Raw genomic sequence first — 21,667 nt, forward strand, 5'->3', positions numbered from 1 at the left:
GCCGCAGTGAAGGCTAATATTAAAATATTCGATCAGCGAATATCCTCCAAATCTTCATTCTTCATCTTCAAAAAATTAATTGATTGACTCAGTTTCAGTATTCAATTAAAAAAAATAGAGCAATTTTTGACAGCTTGAACCTACTAATGGCAATTTTAGTAAAGGCCGTAATTAAAAATGAAAGTCTTATCACATTCTACAGAGTCATATTCCACAGAGTTACATCCCACTCATTGTACCTACATTTCTCATCGAAACATTGAATGTCAAAACCTCTCACAAAACATTACCACAAATTTGTTATCCCACCCCTTAACAACCAAAATTATGTAAATAACCCAAAAGGTAACCAATTCACTTACATCTGTAACCTTGCCTGCAGCTCTTCCAACGTCTCAAACCGTGTCCGCACTTCACGCTCTTCCGTGTGCGAGTCTTGAGTAATCTGCAGATCGAACCGTACGGACGAGCAGGCCGGCAAACAATCGCACCGCAGCAGGTAATCATCCGTACCGGTGCGGTTCTGTTTGCGTATAAATAGTGCCCCACGTGCATCGTACGGACAGTGCTCCTCCTCAAACCGGCACACACGCGTCCCGTTCGTCCGAGGCATCGAGAAGTGGACGCAACCGCACCGTGCCAGCGTGTAATTTGTCAGGCACTCGAGCTCACAGTTGTCCTGGTTGTACCGTCGGAAGAAGCGCAGCGGATGCTCGTGTCCGAAGTAACACTGACGCTTCTGGGCACTGTACTTCGAAAGCTCCGGCGAAGTCATCATGATGTTGGGCTTGAGCGCGACGGTAAGCGTCTGCGATAGCGACAGCCGTATGTTGCGCTTAGAAAGGTCTGGATAGACGGTGGGCTCGTGTATAAGTACCCGGTAGCCACGGCCACGCTGTGCCGAAAAAGAGGGACATGCATTTGCGGCATTTCGTAGATATGAAACTGCCGAGAATAGTTTCACCATTACTCACCACACAAGAGGTATCAATTTTGAGTGGATAATGGATTAAGTTGAAGCCGATCGAGGCATCCAACCCGGAACCAGCAACTTTTAGAAGCTCGCCCCGCTCCACCGTCGCGCCGTCCGTGTCCCAGGGTTCCAGATATTGGTACTCATCCTGCAGCACGTCCTGGTGAAACATTTCCGCCTGCGAGATCATATTGAACGAGTAGCAGATGCCTTCGTTCGTAAGTGTCACCTGCATGTAGTCGTTGCAGCGAGCGTCACTGGTCGAGCTGCACATGGTAAATACGCCCCGCCGGTCGAGCGCAACGTCCTTCAGAAAGTCGACCAGGTTGGGTTCGGGCACGTGGTTGAAGTTAAACATAAAGTTGCCCTCGTACTTGTAAATACCCGAGCAGTGATGCATGATGGCTTTCATCTTTCCAATGCTGATGATGCAACATCAATAGGAATGATTAGTTTTTTTTCCATCGGAATTGAAATACATATGAAAAACCACCTTTCATCAGTAATGGTGATCGTTCGATTGGTGGTTCCCTTTCCCTGATACCACTGACTCTGGAGGGCTTCAAATTCTTGCGTAAAGTTGTACTTTGTATTTAACACCTTTATCTCCGGGCAGATCGTAATCGCAGGGAAGTCCATATCCCATACCGGCGTGGGCACCTCCGACAGTGTCACGATGACGGGCGTTCGGTCCCATTTGTTGTACGCCTGTTGAATCATCATGCCACACCCGGCAAGCGAAAGAATGAAAACGCTCACCCAGATTAGTCTGCAGGAGCAGGAGAAAATAGAGCAGAAAGAAAAAAGGACCATTTTGTTACAAAACAAGTGTTTTAATTTCACCGTGTTTTGTTGTTTCACTTACTTTACACAAGCACCTCTCTGGTTGCCTACAAAAAACCGCACACCATGGACCGAACTTTCGGAACAGTACTCTTCAAACAATGCACCAACTTTGACGCTCGATTTTCGCTTCGTAGGGGTTTTCATTTTGGTCAAACCGCTTCTGACCAACTCACTAGCAACTAGCAAACTAAACTAAAGCTAGCCGATGTTTGGGTTGTTTGGGTAATAACGATGACACGGCTACCGGTTAGTGTCGTGACCTGTGTGGACATTGCTGGGAGTGGCAGATCAGCTGTTACAGTGTCACCAAATCCGTCGAGAGATATAGAATGTTTTAGCTTGTATAGGGAGTTTATATTGATTTTTTCTTTCCCTAAAGCACAGTAGTTCGTTATGAGCTGTTTGGTGTGACCTTAGGGGTGAGCCCGTGTAAAAGGTACATACAAACTTTCTGCGGGCTATTGTAATATCCTCCATCGCGTCATCGACAATTTAATGAACTTGATGTCACTGTTCATGGGCTTCGTTTATGTACTGAAAATGGTTGTGTAAACTATGTTGATTTGCTCATGTAGGGTTTTACAAGTCAGAACTCACTGTCCACAAATAGCTTTTGCTAGCTCAGGATACAATACAATCGTTATTGAAACAGTGTTTTCAATGCAATAGTGATGGATTTGTTCCCAAAATCACCACAAACAGTACGATATTGCTAAAATGTCTTATGGAGAAATCCATAAAAAGTGCAAAATAAGCACAACGATGATCAAAATTTACATCAAATGACGATATTTTGTTCTCGCACAACAGTTGTGACAAGATGATAGTAACACAGACATATAAATGAAGTGTCAAAATGTAATAACCTGGGCTACAATGCAAATGTTTTAATATGCAATTGTTGAGAAAAATCACCCAACATATAATTCTTTTTGAGTCATCGAATGACTTGAACGATCTTGGAGGCTTTATAAAAGCTTAACAGACTTGTTTGGTTCCTTGCAACCATACAGGATACGAATCATTCCACGCTTGATTTTTGCAGGAGTTTTGTAGACAAATTATATGAAATGTGTTACTAACTTCTCTAGGAAACTAAGAGCATAACTAAATTATTGAAAAAGGTAAGAAACTGTAAAACAGTCATTTAAATTATACCTTCTGGTGCTGAAACTTGCCCCGCACTACCCCAACCATTTCTATCTCATTTCGCTTGATTGCATTCGAAATTTAAAGCTGCACATTACACCTGACAGCACGTTACAGATTGCACCGTCATACAAGCGCAACCGTGATCTATTGCGGCACGTCTCTATGAATTCTACTCGAAAACTCCCTCCCGCCGACAACGGGGGCTAAAGTACTACCGAAAATAGAGTGGAGAAACCTCTTAAAATGTGTAACAACTAACGGGTGGCCCGCATCTCAAACACCAACGGGGGCTTGGGAAACCTCAGTATAACGAACTGAAGAATATAAGTGAAATGAATTCTACCAGGCTGACGTGAATGCGGGAGCTAATTGTGTTCAGGTAATTTATTGCCAATCTCACGGTTCCGTAGTTTTCCACCCATTTGGCACTGTGTGTGTGTGGGTGGGTAGGTGGTTCGTTTTTTTTTGCTTTTTTGCCATTTTCTTTCCGTTCGCAAATACTTCCCGGTGCCTGATTTTAAAATGGCTTCTCTTCTAGAGGGTGTGGAGGGAGCATGCCGGTTGAAATGTTATATTGCTCCCGGAGCACGGCATCTCCGGGAATTGCAACTTCGGCGTGAAGGTGTGAGCTGCATCCCGCGGTAAGGTAAGCTGCCAAAGCGATAAAGGTGCATCAATTTATGGCCTTACGGGTGCGGGATGGAGTGTAACCGTTTGCAACAATTATTTTCTCGATCAGCAGAAATTAAAAGCTATCGAACGTTCAGGGCAGGTGTAACTCTTCTTTTATAGGGTACGGTACTTTTATCTGCCAAAACGTTAAGCTGGTTTGAATAAAATATTATGCTTTAATGGGGTTTTCGGTGCTGGTTGGAAAGGTTTTTGTTTTATGCCCTAACCGGATTTGCTTGTAACTTTGAAATTGAATGATGTTTAAATTTATAAAAGCAACCACACGTAATCATTCTCCCACCCAAATGCATCCCGGATTAAAAACCTTGCCGGAAAGGCATAAACTTTCCCCCCCAACAAGCTCAGAGACCTCTGCTTGTACTATTTGTTGGCGCTGTCAGTTGGCATTTTGATAACATCCCCTTATTGTTTATTCTAATCCACATCTACGCTTGTGGGGAAGGAACACCGAAGCGTACACTTTTCACTCCACACAATTTATGCACATTCAAATTGCTTTAGACACTATCTCCACACCACCCGGAAAAGCTCTCGAACCCGAAAACAAACTCCCCGCAATCAAAGAAGCGCTCCTCCTCGACACAGTCGCACCCCGTAGCGGGTGGGTGTTGCAAAAGATTTTGTAATTTAATAATTCCCCTCGGTAGCACGGTAGGAGTCTATGTGTGTGTGTGTAGAATGAACGACGTCGGCTTTCGTGCAGAAACTGTTTAAGGATGGAAGCAGCATTTCTTTCCAGCAGCAGCAGCAGCAGCACCCCAAGGGATAACCCGTAACGAACACGAATGATGCTACTGCGCTCTTCCGTCCGGATGCAGATTTTTGGAATAAAATAGAAACTTTTGTACGTGTGCGCGTGTGTACGTCTAAGTAGGGAAGGTTGAAGTTCCCACATTGGAGCATTGGAAAATGCTCTCCGGGAAATACATTCTTTCCACTCCGTAGTCCGATCCGAACAATGGCAGCGTGGAAATGAAGCTTTAGTCGGTGTGGAAAAGTTAGATGATTGCCGTTTTGAATGGAAAATTAGTTCATAAACGGCTGGAATAAGCAAGTAGCAATTCTCTGCCAACAAAATGGGATAGTGGGTTGATATGATGGGGATTTCATGCGATGGCGGGTTTTTGAAGGGTCGGGTAAAAGGAGTCAAAGAATTTGAAAAGATAAATAGATAGTTAAAGGATTTTCTATTGAAGATTTAAGACTATTTTATAACTTCATAGACTTCAGACTTCTTCAAAAATTACAAAAACCTTCCAAGACACACGACTTGTTAGTTCTTTTGAAATTTATACGGATTTCACGTGTCTAAAAGACACATTCTTGGGATGGTTTTAGGCAATGTATAAACCAGGAGTTTGCTCATTAGAACAGATATCTTGAAGGTCTGTTGAAGGTGATGAAACCTGGTAGAACATTATGGCTGCAAAACAAACTCATTAAATTCCAGAAAGATGTATGTTTGTTTCATTAGGTAGGACCAAGGAACTTGAAGAACTATTGGAAATACTGTTACATCAACTCCTCCCAAGATTGAGAAACGTTGTACATCATACAGTAAACTTTCTGTATGGGCAAATTACCATAATTTGGATTTCAGGAGATGAAAAAGCAGTAAATTTCTTACGTTAGTTACTTTTTTTTCTTTTGTAAAAAGCAGGAAACATACTAAAAACCTCAAATATATAATGAATTCTACATGTTATAGGAACAGGCGTGTCCTTAAATCTTTTATGAGCATGAGTTATTTACCTTTGTAATGAATTTCTGAGATATGTTTATAATAGATACTGTTTTAGCAAGGGATGCGCTGAAAGAAAGAACATGAACGACCTAATAAATTGATGAGGCGAGACTGAAAGCATTATTAATATTCATTTCATGAGTCATTGCAGGATCTTTGATAAAAAAGTCTAGTATATCAATACAATGCATAGAGTGTATGCGTTGTAATTAGTTGTTTCGGAAACACAAAAACTGTTGCTCTTTTCATGCTACTACATACATACATTTCTATCAAACAGGCAAACGCCCAACTTTTCTCCTGTAACCTTTTGCTCGAGCCCCATCTACTCAACTGTATTCAATTAATAAATCTAATTTTCGCCTGCCGACATTTCACCACCACGCATCAAACACACCAAATTCAGCTCAACAAATCGCCAACGCAAAGAACACATCATACCAGAACCATCAACACCACCAGAACAGTGCTGTTTGTGAAGGATCGAAGAATCGGTTTTGTTTCCGAATGCCGATAATTATGTTTGCCTTTGATTAACGAACTTCATTTTTACCCAAACCGCGCGCACAGAGCGCAGAACTTTCGGAACCCGCGTGAGATGTAAATACCACGCAAAATCGAGCGGTCGGGCTGAGAGCTGAGGCCCTGCTGTTCGCATGGAAAATGTGGCCACTTTTCGTCGAAGTAAATGAGCGCTGGTTTCTAGGGGAAAGGGAAGTTTATTTTTTGCGTTTTGGAAGGCTCAAAATTTCGAGCCATTGCTGCCACTGCTGGCAGTGCTGGCCCATATAACGGAGTCGTGTGGTGCTGGCTGCTTAATTAAGCAGATTGTGATTGATGGAAATGTTGCGGCTAATTGATGGAAAGAGGCAATGCCCGTTCGGGCGTGCGATATCGATAGTGCGGATTTGGTGTTGTGTGGTAAATGGCACAAAGCCCATTTATTAGCGAATGGTTGGTCGCGAAGAGTCTTCCAAATTTGAATCTGTTTATCTGGTGGTGCGCGAGGCTTTAGAGTTTGTACAGTGGGCTGATAAGCTGGGCGAGGCGTTGCGTGGAATAATGTGATAGAATTAAGCCATGCCATTAGACTTCGCTCGTTAAGTAGGTATTGGATTTCTTTGAACGCTAAAAATAGAAATGGAGCTGTAATATAGCATCAAATGAAACTTTACTGACAAATGTAGCTTTTTATGCTCAGTTTTTGTTTCTGTAATTTAGATATTTTTTGTTTTAAAGTTAAAACTCATTCTCATCACATACTGAACCTCTACTTTTCGGTATTGTAAATGGCTCATATTTATAATCTGCGTAAAATATGCTTTCAGCTACAGATTATTGTAATCCTGATAATTCAAATGAGTGAAAAATGTCCTCAATCCTCACTCCACTCACATCCCTCCCCTATAGCTGGATGATGTATGGATTTGCAAAACTTTTATCCAGCTGCATGGCCGACAAGCAAAGCTTAGCATGAATTAATTAGGGTGCTAATCTGTTGCAAATGTCACTGCTTTAAGCTTGCCCATTTAGAAAAGTTAATCGTGTTCGTCTGTATGTTTGTTCGTTACTGCCATTCATCAGCATTAGCTCCCGGGGACCAATGTTGAAAATTTGCGATAAGGAGATACCAACGGGAAACATCTGAAACTTGTTTTGGAAGATGTATTCCGGGACAGGGAAATGGGACTTAAAAATAATGAGAATTGTCTATTGGGATTTTAATAACTTTGATCCTAAGCGAACGTTTATAGCGTACGTTGTTCTAAGCATTACAACAGGTCGCAGCATAGAAAAAGGATGCCTAAAAAGTTTCCCAGTTCAAACTCAAACTTATGATCGAAAACTATCAGAATATGAGCGAGCTTTCGTGCCAGCTAAGACAAACAATCTTTTCCTCAAGAATGAAAAGCAAACGAACGAGTGTGTGAGTGCATGTGTTTGAGGGTCGATTGCTCAAATATTGACGACCACCTGGCCAGCCCATTGGATGGGTGCCTCTTCTGAACGGGACCCGAGGTTATGACGGACGTCTAATATTTGCCTAGTGTTAGGTTACGAACTAGTTACGAAATCAAACAAACTTCCCCCCGTCAAGCAAGTGTTAGACAAGAGAGCGCTCCAACGGTATGGAATAAAAGAATGCCAACCTGCTAGTTTATCACCTTCCGGCTAGATGGAATAGAAAAAAAGTGTTCTAAAAACACAGCTAACCGTACGGTTCCATAGCCCCTAGCGTACGATTACGGATTGCAAAGATAAATGTCTCTATTCCGCTCACCGGGATTCCACTACACATTGCTGCTGCTGCTAGAACAAAGCTAATAAAATTCCCCTCTGAGGATAAATCTACACAAGAACACTTCAAATCATTAGCATAATACCGAAAGGAGCTTTCTGGAGTGGTTAAAAATGAGGAGAAAAAACAGGAAAGGAAAGAATAAAGAGAGGGTTCAGTAATGATTCCTATTAATTAACCAGCTGGCATTAAATTTATGTTGCGTTTTTTTGGATTCTTTCTTTCTTGGTATTTGCAATTTTGGGTCTCGAAAAGCAAAAAGCTTCATTCTTCCTTTACCTTAAAGCATGATCCTTTTCGGGATTTTGTTTTGTTTCGGATAGCTGTGTTAGCCTGGAACTGTACGGAAGCTAATCGGGGTTAACTAGTTGCCGGTTAGCTTATCGTAATCGCAAGAATACGCCGTAGAATGACGCTAGTGCGGACAAATCAATATTAATTAATTAGCATAAACAAACCATTACGAGACCGGGACCGGGGTAAGATTGTGGCAAATGGCGAAGAGTTATGTGCGATAGGACTTTGATTAGAGGCGAATTTGGCGGCTGAGAAGCTACTGCGGAGATATTTTAGTGGAGCTTTTTTTTGGTAACGGGCAATATTTAAGCTTAATGAGATGTAAAAATTACAATTTAAATGATATCAAGCGTTATGTTGTGCTGCTTATGCATATTGATGTTTGAAAAAAGGTGTAGCTCTTCTGAAACTAAAGCAGTGATCAGAGGACGATATTTGCCTAAAATACAGCTAAATTATGAGTTTTAAGGGACCAAACGATAGAAACATGAATGATTAGCTATGTAATATATATGAAAAGCAATTTTTAATTTCAAGAAATGTTTATCTTATAAGAACATTACGTCGTGTTCGCGAATAAAAATAGTAAAAAACAAAATTTTTAAAAATTATTTTAGATGAAAAACTACGTCAGTACCTAATGGAGCTATTCAGTTCAAAATTAAACTTTGATTTTTGATTATTGGAGGGCCTGTTCTGCTGCCTTTTTATACTTGTTTTTCAGTTAAATCATTCTTTTTCATTGGTATGAAGAGGTATAATGGGCTGTATTTTAACAACAATATGAATGCACCTTCATCCTCCGAGCGGAAACAAAAGGCACTCCCTGCCGACCGGATTGAAAAGACAATACATTTTGCCCCGCGCATCCACTTTCAATTATGGAAAATTATCAGAATTGTTAATGAGCATGAGTGATGGCGCATAGGCAAACGAAACCACCCCCATTAGCTGTACTCCATAAATGTATCGGAAACACATTTCCAATTGACACATCGAGCATCGAGCCCACACTGCAACCGCCCGGGTTGGATGAATTAAACACCTTCCCGTCCGGTGTTGAGATTGAAATATGAATCACACCGTGGGAGACCCATAACGGGGGAGTGAAAAAAAGAACCCCCATTTTCCATGATTGGCGGCCCTTCTATGATATATGCGCGTTTGCGAAATTATTCCATTCTTTATGACCCCCTGTCAAACGAAGCGCAATGGAATAATTGCTAGCATTGGCTGCATAATACATACATTTCAGTGGAGAGAGCAAAAATTCTGCGTTATGAGGCATTTTTCATAGTATTTTGCTATTTTTTGAGATAAATTGATGGAAGAACGGTATAAATAAGCTTGCTAGTAACACCGTTTTTCCTACTACTCTTCTTATCATTTGTTACAAGCGTAAGCAGCCTCTGGGAGTTGCACAGAATGATTACGCTAAAATTCACTACCAGTACTATTTCCTTCCCAACTGAGCTCAGTACAATCTGGCCAACAAAACAAAAAATCCACCCATATCCCACACCCACTTAGGACACTCTCTCAGCAAAAGCCCCATGGAGGTCCCCTCACAAAAAAACCCAATACAGAAGGCTCATTAATCAGTGGCAGAAAAATGACAGACTCATGAATAACGGAAGCGGAAACGTGAAAGTGCTGAATAATTTATCAGCTCCATCGAAGGGGGGAGACTTTTGGCTGTCCTATCCTCCCGACCAGCAACTCCCCAAGAGGATACCTCGGCACAGTGATGAAGCATGCAGCGTGTAGTAAGGCTACGCGTACAGATGACGGTTTCTACTGAACCGTAAAGAAACAAAAACACAGACGGCCTACACGAAGCTACCATTCATCCCAAACCAGGGCACCCACCGGTACACCAAGAAGGCTCTGCTGTGTGGTGGAATCTGGAGTGTGACAAAATCAAAACCTGCTGACGGCAACGAATTTATGTTTTACTTGATTTTGGCCTTTTTTTGTTGCGTGGCGTCTGATTCGATGGTAAAGTGTTTTTTTTTTATCATAACACTTAATGTTGCTCGAGATGGCTGTATCGAACAGCTGTGGCGGATGGACTCATTTCCTGGCGTGCGTTTTGTGCTGAAGCTTTTGAGAATTATGCTTCTAAGCACAGGGAAATGAAGATGGTGATTGGAATAGGCCAATCGGTGATGGATGGGAGTTAAATTTCTTCACACTTTTGATTTGGAGTTTTGTTGGTCCTGTTTGGACTGTTAATAAGGTTTACCCGTCGTGCCAACAGTTGGATCGATTTTAATTAAAATTTTACAACGCATCTTTCCGTCGAGGGTTGGGATTTTAATGAATATATTATAACAAAAAAACTCTTTTTTTCATTAAATTTGTATTGTAGAATAATATATTTTTGCATTTGACAGCAGCAGCAAATAGCACGGAGATGAAAACCGAAAAGTGACCGCACGGTGCCTGAAGCATAAATAACATGAATCAAACAAAACAGTTATATAATAAAAATAGTAACAATTTTAATAGCATAAAGCTAAACGTAAAGCGTTATAACTCAAATATGTCTTCTTTTTGGCGTCTTGCGACCTTGAGGACATACCGATCTATACATGCTTCCGAAACTAATTAGAACCACGCAACAGGATAGTCAGGCCTTCTTATGAGGGGACGGACCCGATAGTGAATCGATCCTTTTCAACCTTGCAGAAACGGACAAAACTAAAAAATTTACCAGCGGTGCGTGCGCTGCGTCCCTGATCTGAAAGACTCAGCATACTGGGTTTCCCTAGGTTGTTTGTTTGCTTCCCAAACATTTCTAGAAGCTTTCCAAATTATTTTGTATCGTTTCTACAAATTATTGGATATAGCTCAGAATCATTTGGATAATCTGTATTGTTTATCAATTGGAAAATATCAACAAATCGTTAGAATGATAAAACATATATGCGATACGGTGCAATAATCGTGAGACCAACAGAAAAACTTACGGGAACCAACTAATAAATCGTGGCAAATCCTGTATAAGGACGTATAATACAATTCGAAGTGACTAACCGAATGCAATATCTCTTGTAGAATTTAAGAATTGACGCTAAGTTTCAAAATTCAAATCAATAATTGTAGTTTTGAATGGAATCACTCACAAGAGAGTCAACAGTCACCAACGATGAATGGAACCGTTGAAACTTTCCTTGAAATAAGCATGCTGCAGAGGAGTATATATTAAATCATCAAATGCTTAGAGTCTTGAAATACTGAGAGCTATGAACTACAATATTTTTGATGTAAAATAAATGATTCATTTTATTATTCTTGAGGATAATACTTTTTTTTAAAGTTTTCGGGTAATGGATGATAATTAACTGTACTTTAACTAGATTTTATATAAAGGAAGTCATTGATGATTTCGAACATTTATTGGCAATTAATTATTGGCCTACTTTGTCAAACTTTTATGATATGATATCTCTAAAAGTCGCTTACAAAAGTCCCAATTATTGTCCCAGACCCCAATTCAGAAACTCAATCAAGTTTGCCGACATAGCTGACAAGTGAGAAACCCTGCCAATTATCGATCGATCTTTCAAAATACTGTGTTAACTCGGTGCATGAAATTAGCTTAGAAAGAGCATTATTCAACAACATCCCACCGGCATGTTTAGCCCTCCTGTTTGTAACAAACATACGCTACAGTTTTCATACTTCCCAAATTCAAAGCACTCCATTATTTAGCAAATCCCACCCACTGGCGTGTCACCGTATCGCCATCGCTGTAATCGATCGAAAGTACAGCGAGGTGTGGAAATTGATCATTTATCATCAATTTGCATCTGGGGAGCAGGGATATGATGAGCTGGTCGTGTTTAATCCAGTACGCGGGCTGGCAATGGCAAGGATATAATCAACCACCAGCAACCACCAGCAGCATCAGAGGCTGGGTTTTTGCTGCGTAATGTTGTACGCCACACAACACACAGGCAGGAATACACAGGCCTGAGTATTCCCAACACGGATGCAAACGTTTTCCCGAAACAACAATTTAATTTCCATACCGAGCCGCCGTGCCCAAAAGATCGCCGCGCGCATTGAAGGTGCGCATCGTACAGGGCTTTTGGGCGGTGGTGTTTAGGATGTTTCCGATACGCTTATCGACACCATCGATAAATTGACTACTTTCGACGAGCGCGGGCTCTTCCTCTCTCTATTTGCTGTCTACCATCCTGCCACTTAATTGGAATTTATTCGGGTTTGCTTTTAACGGGAAAGCCGGCGAGGAGACGAGGAACGTTGTTCCGTTCCACGAGGTGATGAGCATAGTCTGGTATTCTTAATTTAATTACAAGTTTTTGGGCCACATTCGACATTTGACGGTGCCGCTTCGGAAGTGCGCGACACTTCATAAAGCGAGCCTACGTAAGGGACGGACGACAGTGTTGTGTACTTGATTGGCGGGAAAAGTCCCGAAAATCCCGTACGAGATGCACCAACACCCGGGCACGGATGGTGGAGGATGAGGAATGATAAATCAATTAACAAAATTGAATGTTGTTCTGCCGTTGGCGGGAGGTGTTTGCATTGGCTTCAATTTTGGTGAATTAGTGGTGAAATCAGCAGACACTGACAGCAGGAATACGTACGTCGGCTTGCTTGGTGGGTAATTGTTTAATGAATCATTAAACACCAACCGGCAGAATGCAATTGAAGTTGGGTCGTTAACTGATTTGGGATTGAATTTGATAAAAAAGAGCACTCAATAAAAACACCTTCAAGAAGCTCCTTTTCATCGAAAGATCGACTCTCTTTTCCTAAAACCTATGCTGCCGCCTGCTGCTCTGCCCAATCGAAAAGGAAGCATAAATAAAACGACCCAACAACGCCACCCGCCGGCGCAAAAGGCGCAAAACGATTGGCACGTGGAAAGATTTGCCTTACCCGCCTGGCTTTCTCTCGGACTGACCGCTTATGTTCGGCATCATTTAGCATTGGCACGATTTATGTCATTTTAATTCAGTCTAATTCGGAGTTTCGGGGCCTCGGTACGAGAGACAAGATAAATTACACTCGTTAGCATGTATCTGTTTCCTCCATCCGCTTTACGCTAGAGCTGGACAATGGTAAATGGCAAATGGGCATAGAATGGAATATGCTAAAGATGTTGCCCTGTATTCGCTATGGCAGGGGAATTTGTTCTTATGGATGTGTCAACTTCCTTTCGGAGGAACTTTTTATTATCAGCTTTACGTTTTTGTTCTGCAAAACAGTACAATACAAGACAGTATGTTGTAGCATATAAGACGAGCATACACAAGACAACACACAAGATAGATACCATGTTTTGACATTTATTTAGTATCCTTTAGATACCCTTAGAGCGTAGTTCAGAAATAATGGTTGGGTTTTCAAGGCTCATTAGATACTTTATAGCGTTATTAGATCTATATTAGATCGTTATTAGATACTTATAGCGTTATTAGATCTATCGACGTTCTCTCAACGATGCAACAATATGGGCGAGCGAACGTTTATAAATTATCCCTAGATTAAGAAATTGATTGAAATGATAGCAATGGTGTTTGAAGCCAAATCGAGTAACATCCATACACGCTGTAACTTAGCCTTAGACATTTTCAAGCAAAGATATCTCCGAGTTTCTCTTTCGACTCATCCGTAAATGTGGCGAACCAAAACGCATAATCAACTATTTTACTGCTAAATTAATTTGGCCTAATTACAATAGCTTCACATGTTATGTGTACATTTCGAACACGATCCACATTTGCCTTCACATACCTTGGTGTCATTACTCATGCATAACACGATAGAAAGCGAACGATGTGAACCTCTTGTAATTTCTTGTATTTAATCATTCCTTGCTCGCCTGGGTGGCCTTGGGGATGAAATGTAAATAAACACAAGTAATCGTTATTTGAATCTCTTCCGACTTTTACCAGCCGTAGCTTTCAAGTGGCAAGTGTCGATGATACGATTTGATTAGAGATTGCTGTAGTGTGGCAAACGTTCTTAAAACGACACAACTCGGAAAGGTCAGTTAGTTTCATTTCAACCGGCAATCGCAGCAAGTGCAGTACCAGGAGGTTCAATGATGTTATTTCCAAGTGTGATCATTTTGCTGTCCGTAGCAGCACACGTCACGAAGGCGAACGTCATAACACAGTCAGATGTAATGTGATTTTTTGTGCAACGAAGTACTAGGAATTCAGGAAGGCACTAATATTTGTTGGAATTTGTAATTTAGGTTTGTAAAGGAGGACTCTGTCTGCCGAAACACTTGTGTCCAACGGGAAGGCTTGAGGATGGACCTCTACAGCAGGGAGAGCTTGTAACGCTCAACGTGGACGAAGAGAACGTTTGCGGTGACTTCATGAAGAAATGTTGCATCGGAGCATCGAGCGCTGATGGCGTTATGGTAACACAAAGTTTATTTTCGTTTGACTGACATAGATAGGTTAATGTTTTCCATGGTCTTAGATTCAAGAAGCACAAACGGCTGATGTTCAATGTGGAAGTCCAGTCACTTCTCCGCTGGTATACAATGTGGAATCAAACCTGACGTACGCCAACTACGGCGAGTTCCCGTGGACGGTGGCCATTTTTAACATCTCGTTTTCAGCAAACGAAATGAAGCTGACCCTCGTTGGTGGTGGCAGTCTCATCCATCCCAAGTTTGTGCTGACGGCAGCCCATACGCTCAAGAAGCCGGATCGATATGTGGCTCGGTTTGGTGAGTGGAGTATAAATTCTGATGCGGAAATATACCCTTCACAGGTAAATATACCATAGTAAGTAGTAGTTGAAGTGTATTCTAAGAACTGTGTTGCATCTTTCACGAAATTTCTAAAGGATATTGGCATCGAGGAACACATCATACACCCTTCGTACAGAGATTCATGTTTACTGGAGAACGATATAGCACTCGCCGTGCTGAAACGCAACGTAATCTACACCGAGCACATTCGCCCCATCTGTCTGCCAAGTCCGACGGACGTGTATGACGGTCAACGGTGCATTGCAACCGGTTGGGGACTAGACGTTAGAACACAGCAACCGGCGCCCATTATGAAGCGCATCGAACTGCCCGTTGTACCGCGCGATCGCTGTCAGCTGTTGTATCGGAGGGCTGAAGTGGACTACTCCTTCAAGCTGCATCGCAGTATGATGTGTGCCGGTGGTGAGGCTGGTGAGGATACGTGTGACCAAGATGGTGGTACACCGTTGGCGTGTAAAAAGGAGGACGGATCTTACGTGGTGGCCGGGATAACGTCATGGGGATTGGATTGTGGTCGAGTGGACGCGCCCGGTATTTATGTGGATGTGGCAAAGTTTGCCTGCTGGATCAACGACACGATCGAAGGGTACGCAGAGCTGCATGCTGAAGAGTAGAAGGGTTTTTTTTTTCTAATGAAGGAGTGTGCATGTAGTAAAGGAACATTTGTAACGTTGCGGAGACGTAGTGAAGGAACGCTATTAACCATATTTTACATTATGTAACACTTTTAGTTGAAATTAAATTGAGATTTTTATCAATATTGCTTCAAAACTGATCATCATAGAACGTCATTTTGTCAAGGAAGTGACTCATTATAATAACATCGTAAAAAGCAGGTGGAAACTTGTACACCAATCTAGCACACAAAAACCATCTCCGGAAGACGCTATTTATGAGTGTGCTATTTATCTACCCATTAACGGAGGGTGTGAGAAATGTCTTTCGCAGCTGCCACGCGGAAGCTCCGCAGTGTTCCATATTGCAAAATTGAAATTTTATGAGCCTCGGAAAAGTCACCAGTCACCTGCAAGACTTCAAGTTCGCTACGTTCCACCGCTTTACCATCATTGACATTCCAAAGCTGCTGCTACTACGGTGGCGGCTGTTCCTACACCTGCCTCTTGTTGGAATTCTACAAAGCGAAGCGAAAGAGGCTTTTCAAAGATGTTCTTTAAGGATGGATGCTTTCGTATTTATTTTTTGGAGGTTAAAAAGCAAAAAAGAAGAAAACCCAAGAGAAGAAGGGCCCAGAGTAATTCCATCACAGCAGTGTAGAACAGCAGATTTACAGCTTCCCGGCAGATTTACGACAGCACAAAGTCGTTCCCTTGTCAAGCAGTTGATGCGCTTGCCCGCGGAGATGACACTAGACGTATGAACGGGCGGCTTTGGGTTCCGTGTTTCTTTTCCTTTCGTTTTCATTACTCTCCACACTACCAAGGGAGAAAAGAAAAGGATCGTCAACGCACGCACGTTTTCTTTCATTCGGCCATGAAAAAGCTGCCGTTTGTCACAATGTTCACGGGAAAAGCTTATTAAAAATTATAACATCCAATGCCGCCCCGCCGGGTGGCTTCACAGCCGCAACCCCTCCACCGCACGGCATGTCTTTCTTGTTCCGGTCCGGAAAATGTCACCCTGGCTGGAACGTGTCACGCGGTGGATGAATAATATGGCAAAAATGTTAAATTTTACATCGCAACATTTAAACGCTTTTGGCGGTGGCTCACCGGTCTGGTACAGTACGCTTAACTCCCCGAAGGTTGAGGTTGTTTAGTGTGAAAAGGTGAGCAATAAAACCCGGGCGGAGAAGATTGTGTTCTAGGACGGGTGATGGTTTAATATTGAAGCTGAAGAAAAGGTAAATAGGTATACTCAAGAAAAAAACTTAAAAGAGTCATGAGAATGAAAAGAACCTTTTTAGCTCTTATGTAGAAATTAACAATGTTATGAAGAATTTCGTTGGGATAAATTCTTTATAATGGATTGCGGTGTAAGGAACAAAAATTGAACAGTTTATACACAAATTATAATAAATGATAAAGAAACGCTTCAAAAACATTAAACTCGTTAATTTGACGAATCTTTTGAAGAATGATTTTGGTTATTTGAACAACTTCAAACTTTAATTTAAACCATTTGATACAAAGTGTTATAAGATGGCAAACAGTTCGTTTTAAACTTACGAAAATAGGTTTGATTTTACACAAATATAACAACCGTGGGATATTTTAGCTTAATATATTCTAGTAGAACTGTCAAGAAACGCAAAGGTCTAGTCGTGACCTACATTTTACAAAATTTCTATTCTTTCAGTCATCACACGGTGCTGTTGCAATTCAAGCCTCTAACGATTTGCTCCATATACCGTTCCATTCCATACTTTCAACACATTTTTGTTCCCATTTTGCATAAGGATAAGAGTGGATTCTGTTAGTTCCCGCCATTGGCCACAAGGCCACACAGCACCGCTCGAGCTCGTTACAAAATCGCACCAAAAACCAGCATCGTTGAGCAGGCATGTGTTGTATTAAAATGCAATCATCATCAGCGCATTAGTAAGGCAAACGGCAACGAAGAAAGATTTGTACGCGTATGGTTAAGGCCGGAACCTCACCGGCACATTTGGTACATCACGGGAAAATGTATTATCACATGCCGGAAAAGCTGAGCTCTTCCGAGCGATCCAGAAAATGGATTTTTCATTGCGTTTTCAAAGGAGAGCTCGGGGGGAAAATGAAAGAAATCGTTGAGGAAAGAAGAAACCGCTAAGCGAGAAACACTCAAAGGATAAGCGTAGTTAACAAAGAATCTTTACGTGTTCTTGGGCAAAAATTATGTATCCTGAACATGTTTAGTATGCAGTTGACACGTCCGCATTGTCACTGGGGGCTTACACAAAACTTGATTGTCTCTCCCGTCACAGCAACCGATCGACTGTGAGCTGATGAAGTACCAATAGCGCACTTTTAACCCTTTTCTAGATAAAGTTATGAAACGATGGTTCGAGTTCCTTATCAAAACAAAGACCATTTTGACCCTTTTTCTTTCGTTACACATAAGAACCTTTCTTGGCCCAACTTCTCCAGGGAAATAAAGCTACGGAAGGAGCTCTAACGAGCAATTTAGCAACTTGTGCCGGGGGTTAAGCTTTTCTGCAGACCTTTTGGGCATTGGAAAACTTGTACAGCACACCAACTATTTATGTGTCATACAGAGCAATGGAAGGATCTGACAGGAGTTGGAAATTATTAAAGACGGGGGGCAGCGTTTCGGTTGTTTTTGGGCAACCAGAAAAAGGTCGTCTGGCTCTTGTTTCAAAAGTTGTTTCACCATAAAAAGACTTCAATAACTAACAATAATTCAAAAAAATTGTAAAAGCCACGCCAAAAAAAAGGGCAACACATACTCCATTCGAAAACAAGTGCCCGAACGGGAGGAGTGGCAATCGCAAAAATAACACACATTAACACAGCTGTCCATTTTTCCATCGCTCGTTCAGTTGATAAAACGCTCGCAAACAAAGAACGTACCGGGATTGTGCTCCACTGTATAATTGAACGCTACTTCGTTGGAAGCTGCTTTTCCCTTGTTCTCGATCATTGCTTTTCCCCACCACCTTGTTTAATTCAACCCTTCCTCAAACCCAAACACTCCCAAAATATCCGCTCAATGAAAGCTTAACGACTTCTGCGAGGTGCGGCGAGTGTTGTTGTGAAAAAGGCTGCTACTACTACCCACTGAATTTTCCAACCCAAGCGTACCGGAAAAATGTGTACGTTGTGGCGCAGCTAACAAGCAAGTGTGTGAGCGTGTGCTTGTGAGTGCGCACACACATTGTGTTTGTATAATTTATCGAGAACGTCGAAAACTCTCCCGAAGGAAAACCCATTTCGTTCGCCCGAACGCCGTAAAAAAAGCGGAGGAAAAAAACCCCGTAAAAACAATGAAAAGCGAGTTTTATTCCTTCCGCAAGAGTTTGTGCTTTCTTTTGCGCGTCGTTCATCGCGGTCCCGTGGATCACCTTCCCTTGTGCCCGGACGATGGTAGCGCCACTGCCGGAAGTCATTGGGAAAGCGTTCGAAAGCGCATCACCCGGTGTGTGTTGCTCTACTACCTATCCGGAGTTTTGCGTTTTTATTTGTCTAGCACTGAGATGGGTTTGCAGCACGGTTCCGTTTACCGTGGGTTTAAGCCCGCATGTGCAATGCAGGTGCAGGAATGTTTGAACAGTTCCCGCCGTTCCCGCGGGAGCACTGTCATGGAAGTGATGCTGGGGTTTTAGTTTGATTTTTTATGTCGCGATTTTGGTGGGACGAGAGGAGATGAAATAGTGTAGAGCCATTCATCTCACCGGAAGATTGCTTAACTCTCTGCAGAGATACAGAGCGGTGAGGGTTTATAATAATGTTAAACTTTTAAGACTGGCACGTTTATTTGTGTGGTTAAGTAAACAATCGTCGGAGTGATTGGTAAGGATCTTCAAGATTTGTGTGGTTCAAGATTGGATTTTGAAGGTAGCCAAAGGCATTCTTTGTTTGAGGAAACCGTGGGAAATTATTTATTAAAAGCTAGCTTAACGTATTTTGTTTCTTCTACATTTATAAGTATATTTAAATGATAGTTCGTAGCCAAAGTTTAAAAAAATTGAATCATTCAATCATATTCTCAATTGTCTACACAACAATTGTGTATTTTCAGAGTTTGTTTTTATGTTTACAATGCTAAACATTTTCTGAAATTTCGGTAACAGCACCTGATCAAAGTTATGATTTGAGGATTTTGTTTTGAAGCAAGATCTTCTAGGCAAAAGGCTGTCAATACGGCAATAATGGCATTGACTTACTGAGGCTAGTTGAGTTACTGAGGTAAAATACTCGATTCTTCAATATATTAGTACACTAGAAACATAAAATATCACACAAGGCTTCCGACAACTTCTTTATTCTATTCAACAAGAAAACATCTGCAAATAACATCGAATTAATCTAATTTACAGCAATTCAATGCAGATGTTATGTTACCAAACGCATGATCTAAACTCAAGTTACACGGCAAGGAGTGATCTTCGGGGCATGTCTATCAGAGCATGGGAGCTGCAACGTGCTTCTCAATACTTTTATGACTTATAACGCTCCAACAAAACACAATATGCGCATGGTTTCATGCCGCAATGTGTACTACTGCAAGAAAGTAATGTCCGCCACATCATAATCCTGTGTGTCTTGGGAAGGACATGTGAGAGTAGTTACCAAGGAACACCATGAAGGAAGGTTGCCAAGGAAAGCAGAAGATCTCAACGAGCTTGGCGTTAAGTATGAAAGGAAATATCGTATGCACCCGTGTACGCTGAACAGCAGCTATGGATTGTATTTCCCAGGGGAACGAACGACCAACGTTCCTAAGAATTCCCTAAGAAACATCGAAACAATATATCTATCCGTGAGAGCACTGTGTATTACACTAAAGCACCGTCAAGTGCGTCTGTAATATATCGTAAAACGCATCTTTGCACAGCACAGCAGCTCGTTCGACGATACCTGTGTGTTGTACCTTTTAATTACCCTTACGCCCCAAAACTTCCCGCACACACCATAATACGTAACACCGGAGCAGATTGTATGCACTAATTAAATTCCTTGCCGTTTATTCTCCGCATCCGTTGGGCGTGGATCTAACTAACTAACAGCGAACCCCCAGCAATCCCGTGTCAACTTGCTTCCACACAGCATACGCTTTGGTCATTTTCTAATTGGACAAAGCAATCTGTTCCACAGCCCGCTTTACAACCAGCCAAAGACGACGACCAAGACGACAGCGTCGGGTTTTGTTTGCTAATGTTGCTTGGCGCTTTCCTTGCGCTCCTTGGGCCCGAAGTTTAGCAAACGCTCTAAACTCAACGGCCTTGCGAGAGTCTTCGGGGCCTTTGTAAACTTTTAACGCACCGACTCCACACTGTGGGGCGGTGGCACTCTCGGGGACACTTCAGCACACAGTATGGTTCCCCAACGTGCGGGGCGGCAGCTGGCCAATGCGACCAAAGGAGAAGACACGGTTTCGGTCGTTCCGGTGCGAAACATCTTACTAAAACTATTATCCTTGACTAAGCTGCTGCCGGTTGGTATGCCAGTGTTGGTTTCCTTCGTTTTGTAAGCGTCATCTCCCCCTCTCCTCAAGAGTACTCTTCCCCAATGCTTCTCCCAGTAAATATTTATTTAATCACATCGTCTTCGGAATGGAAAGCCCTTTGCTCATGGTGAAAAGTGCTAGTGGCGTTGCCACTGCTTCTTCTACTACTACTAATACTACTTCTACATCTCTTGGAAGATGGTAGAAAACGTGCAAATTCCTCACGTGTCTGCAGAGCGAGCAAAACTATCGTTACACTGCACTCCCCTTACACGGATCCCCTTCTCGAAACGAAAAGACGGTCGCCGGGCATGGTTAAACGAGCTCCATTAAACATATGTCGCATTGGTTCCGTTTTGGCGCTCTTGTGCCCTTTTCTCGTGGGATGAAGCACGCGTACGCCTTGGTGCGCTAACCATGAATTCCAAGTACATAATAAATTGTAACGTTTTTACCCCGCTTGACAATGTGCCGCGCCCGTACACCGACAGTTTGCCTTTGTGCCGCAGTACAGTACAGGGTTCTTGCCCCAAAAAGCGAACGCTAAAGTGAACACGTTTTCCCATTGCTTTCCCAAGAGCGCAGGGAAAAGTTTTCTGCACCGAATCGAGAGATTGTCGCCCCGGGCAGGATTGTCGTAGCTTTGAACTTTTCCACGTGATAACACTTCCACCTTCCGCCGCGTCGTCTAGCGGGGGAGAAAATTACCACGTCCCCACTCTATCCCCCGGGCCTCGACCAGACGTGCGCAAGATGAATGTT

General features: G+C 42.2%; 1 protein-coding gene across 1 annotated transcript; it reads left to right on the forward strand.

Moving 5' to 3' along the window:
- The first annotated feature begins 14,032 nt into the window (after positions 1-14,032).
- Positions 14,033-15,547, forward strand: LOC120900595 (phenoloxidase-activating factor 2-like). The gene is made up of 4 exons (XM_040307817.1): positions 14,033-14,170; positions 14,246-14,416; positions 14,479-14,775; positions 14,851-15,547. Exons 1-4 carry the CDS (start codon positions 14,090-14,092, stop codon positions 15,388-15,390), a joined length of 1,089 nt encoding a protein of 362 aa, XP_040163751.1. The 5' UTR covers positions 14,033-14,089; the 3' UTR covers positions 15,391-15,547.
- Positions 15,548-21,667: the final 6,120 nt, after the last annotated feature.

The sequence above is a fragment of the Anopheles arabiensis genome, chromosome 3 (genome assembly GCF_016920715.1).
Source record: "Anopheles arabiensis isolate DONGOLA chromosome 3, AaraD3, whole genome shotgun sequence".
NCBI lineage: Eukaryota > Metazoa > Arthropoda > Insecta > Diptera > Culicidae > Anopheles > Anopheles arabiensis.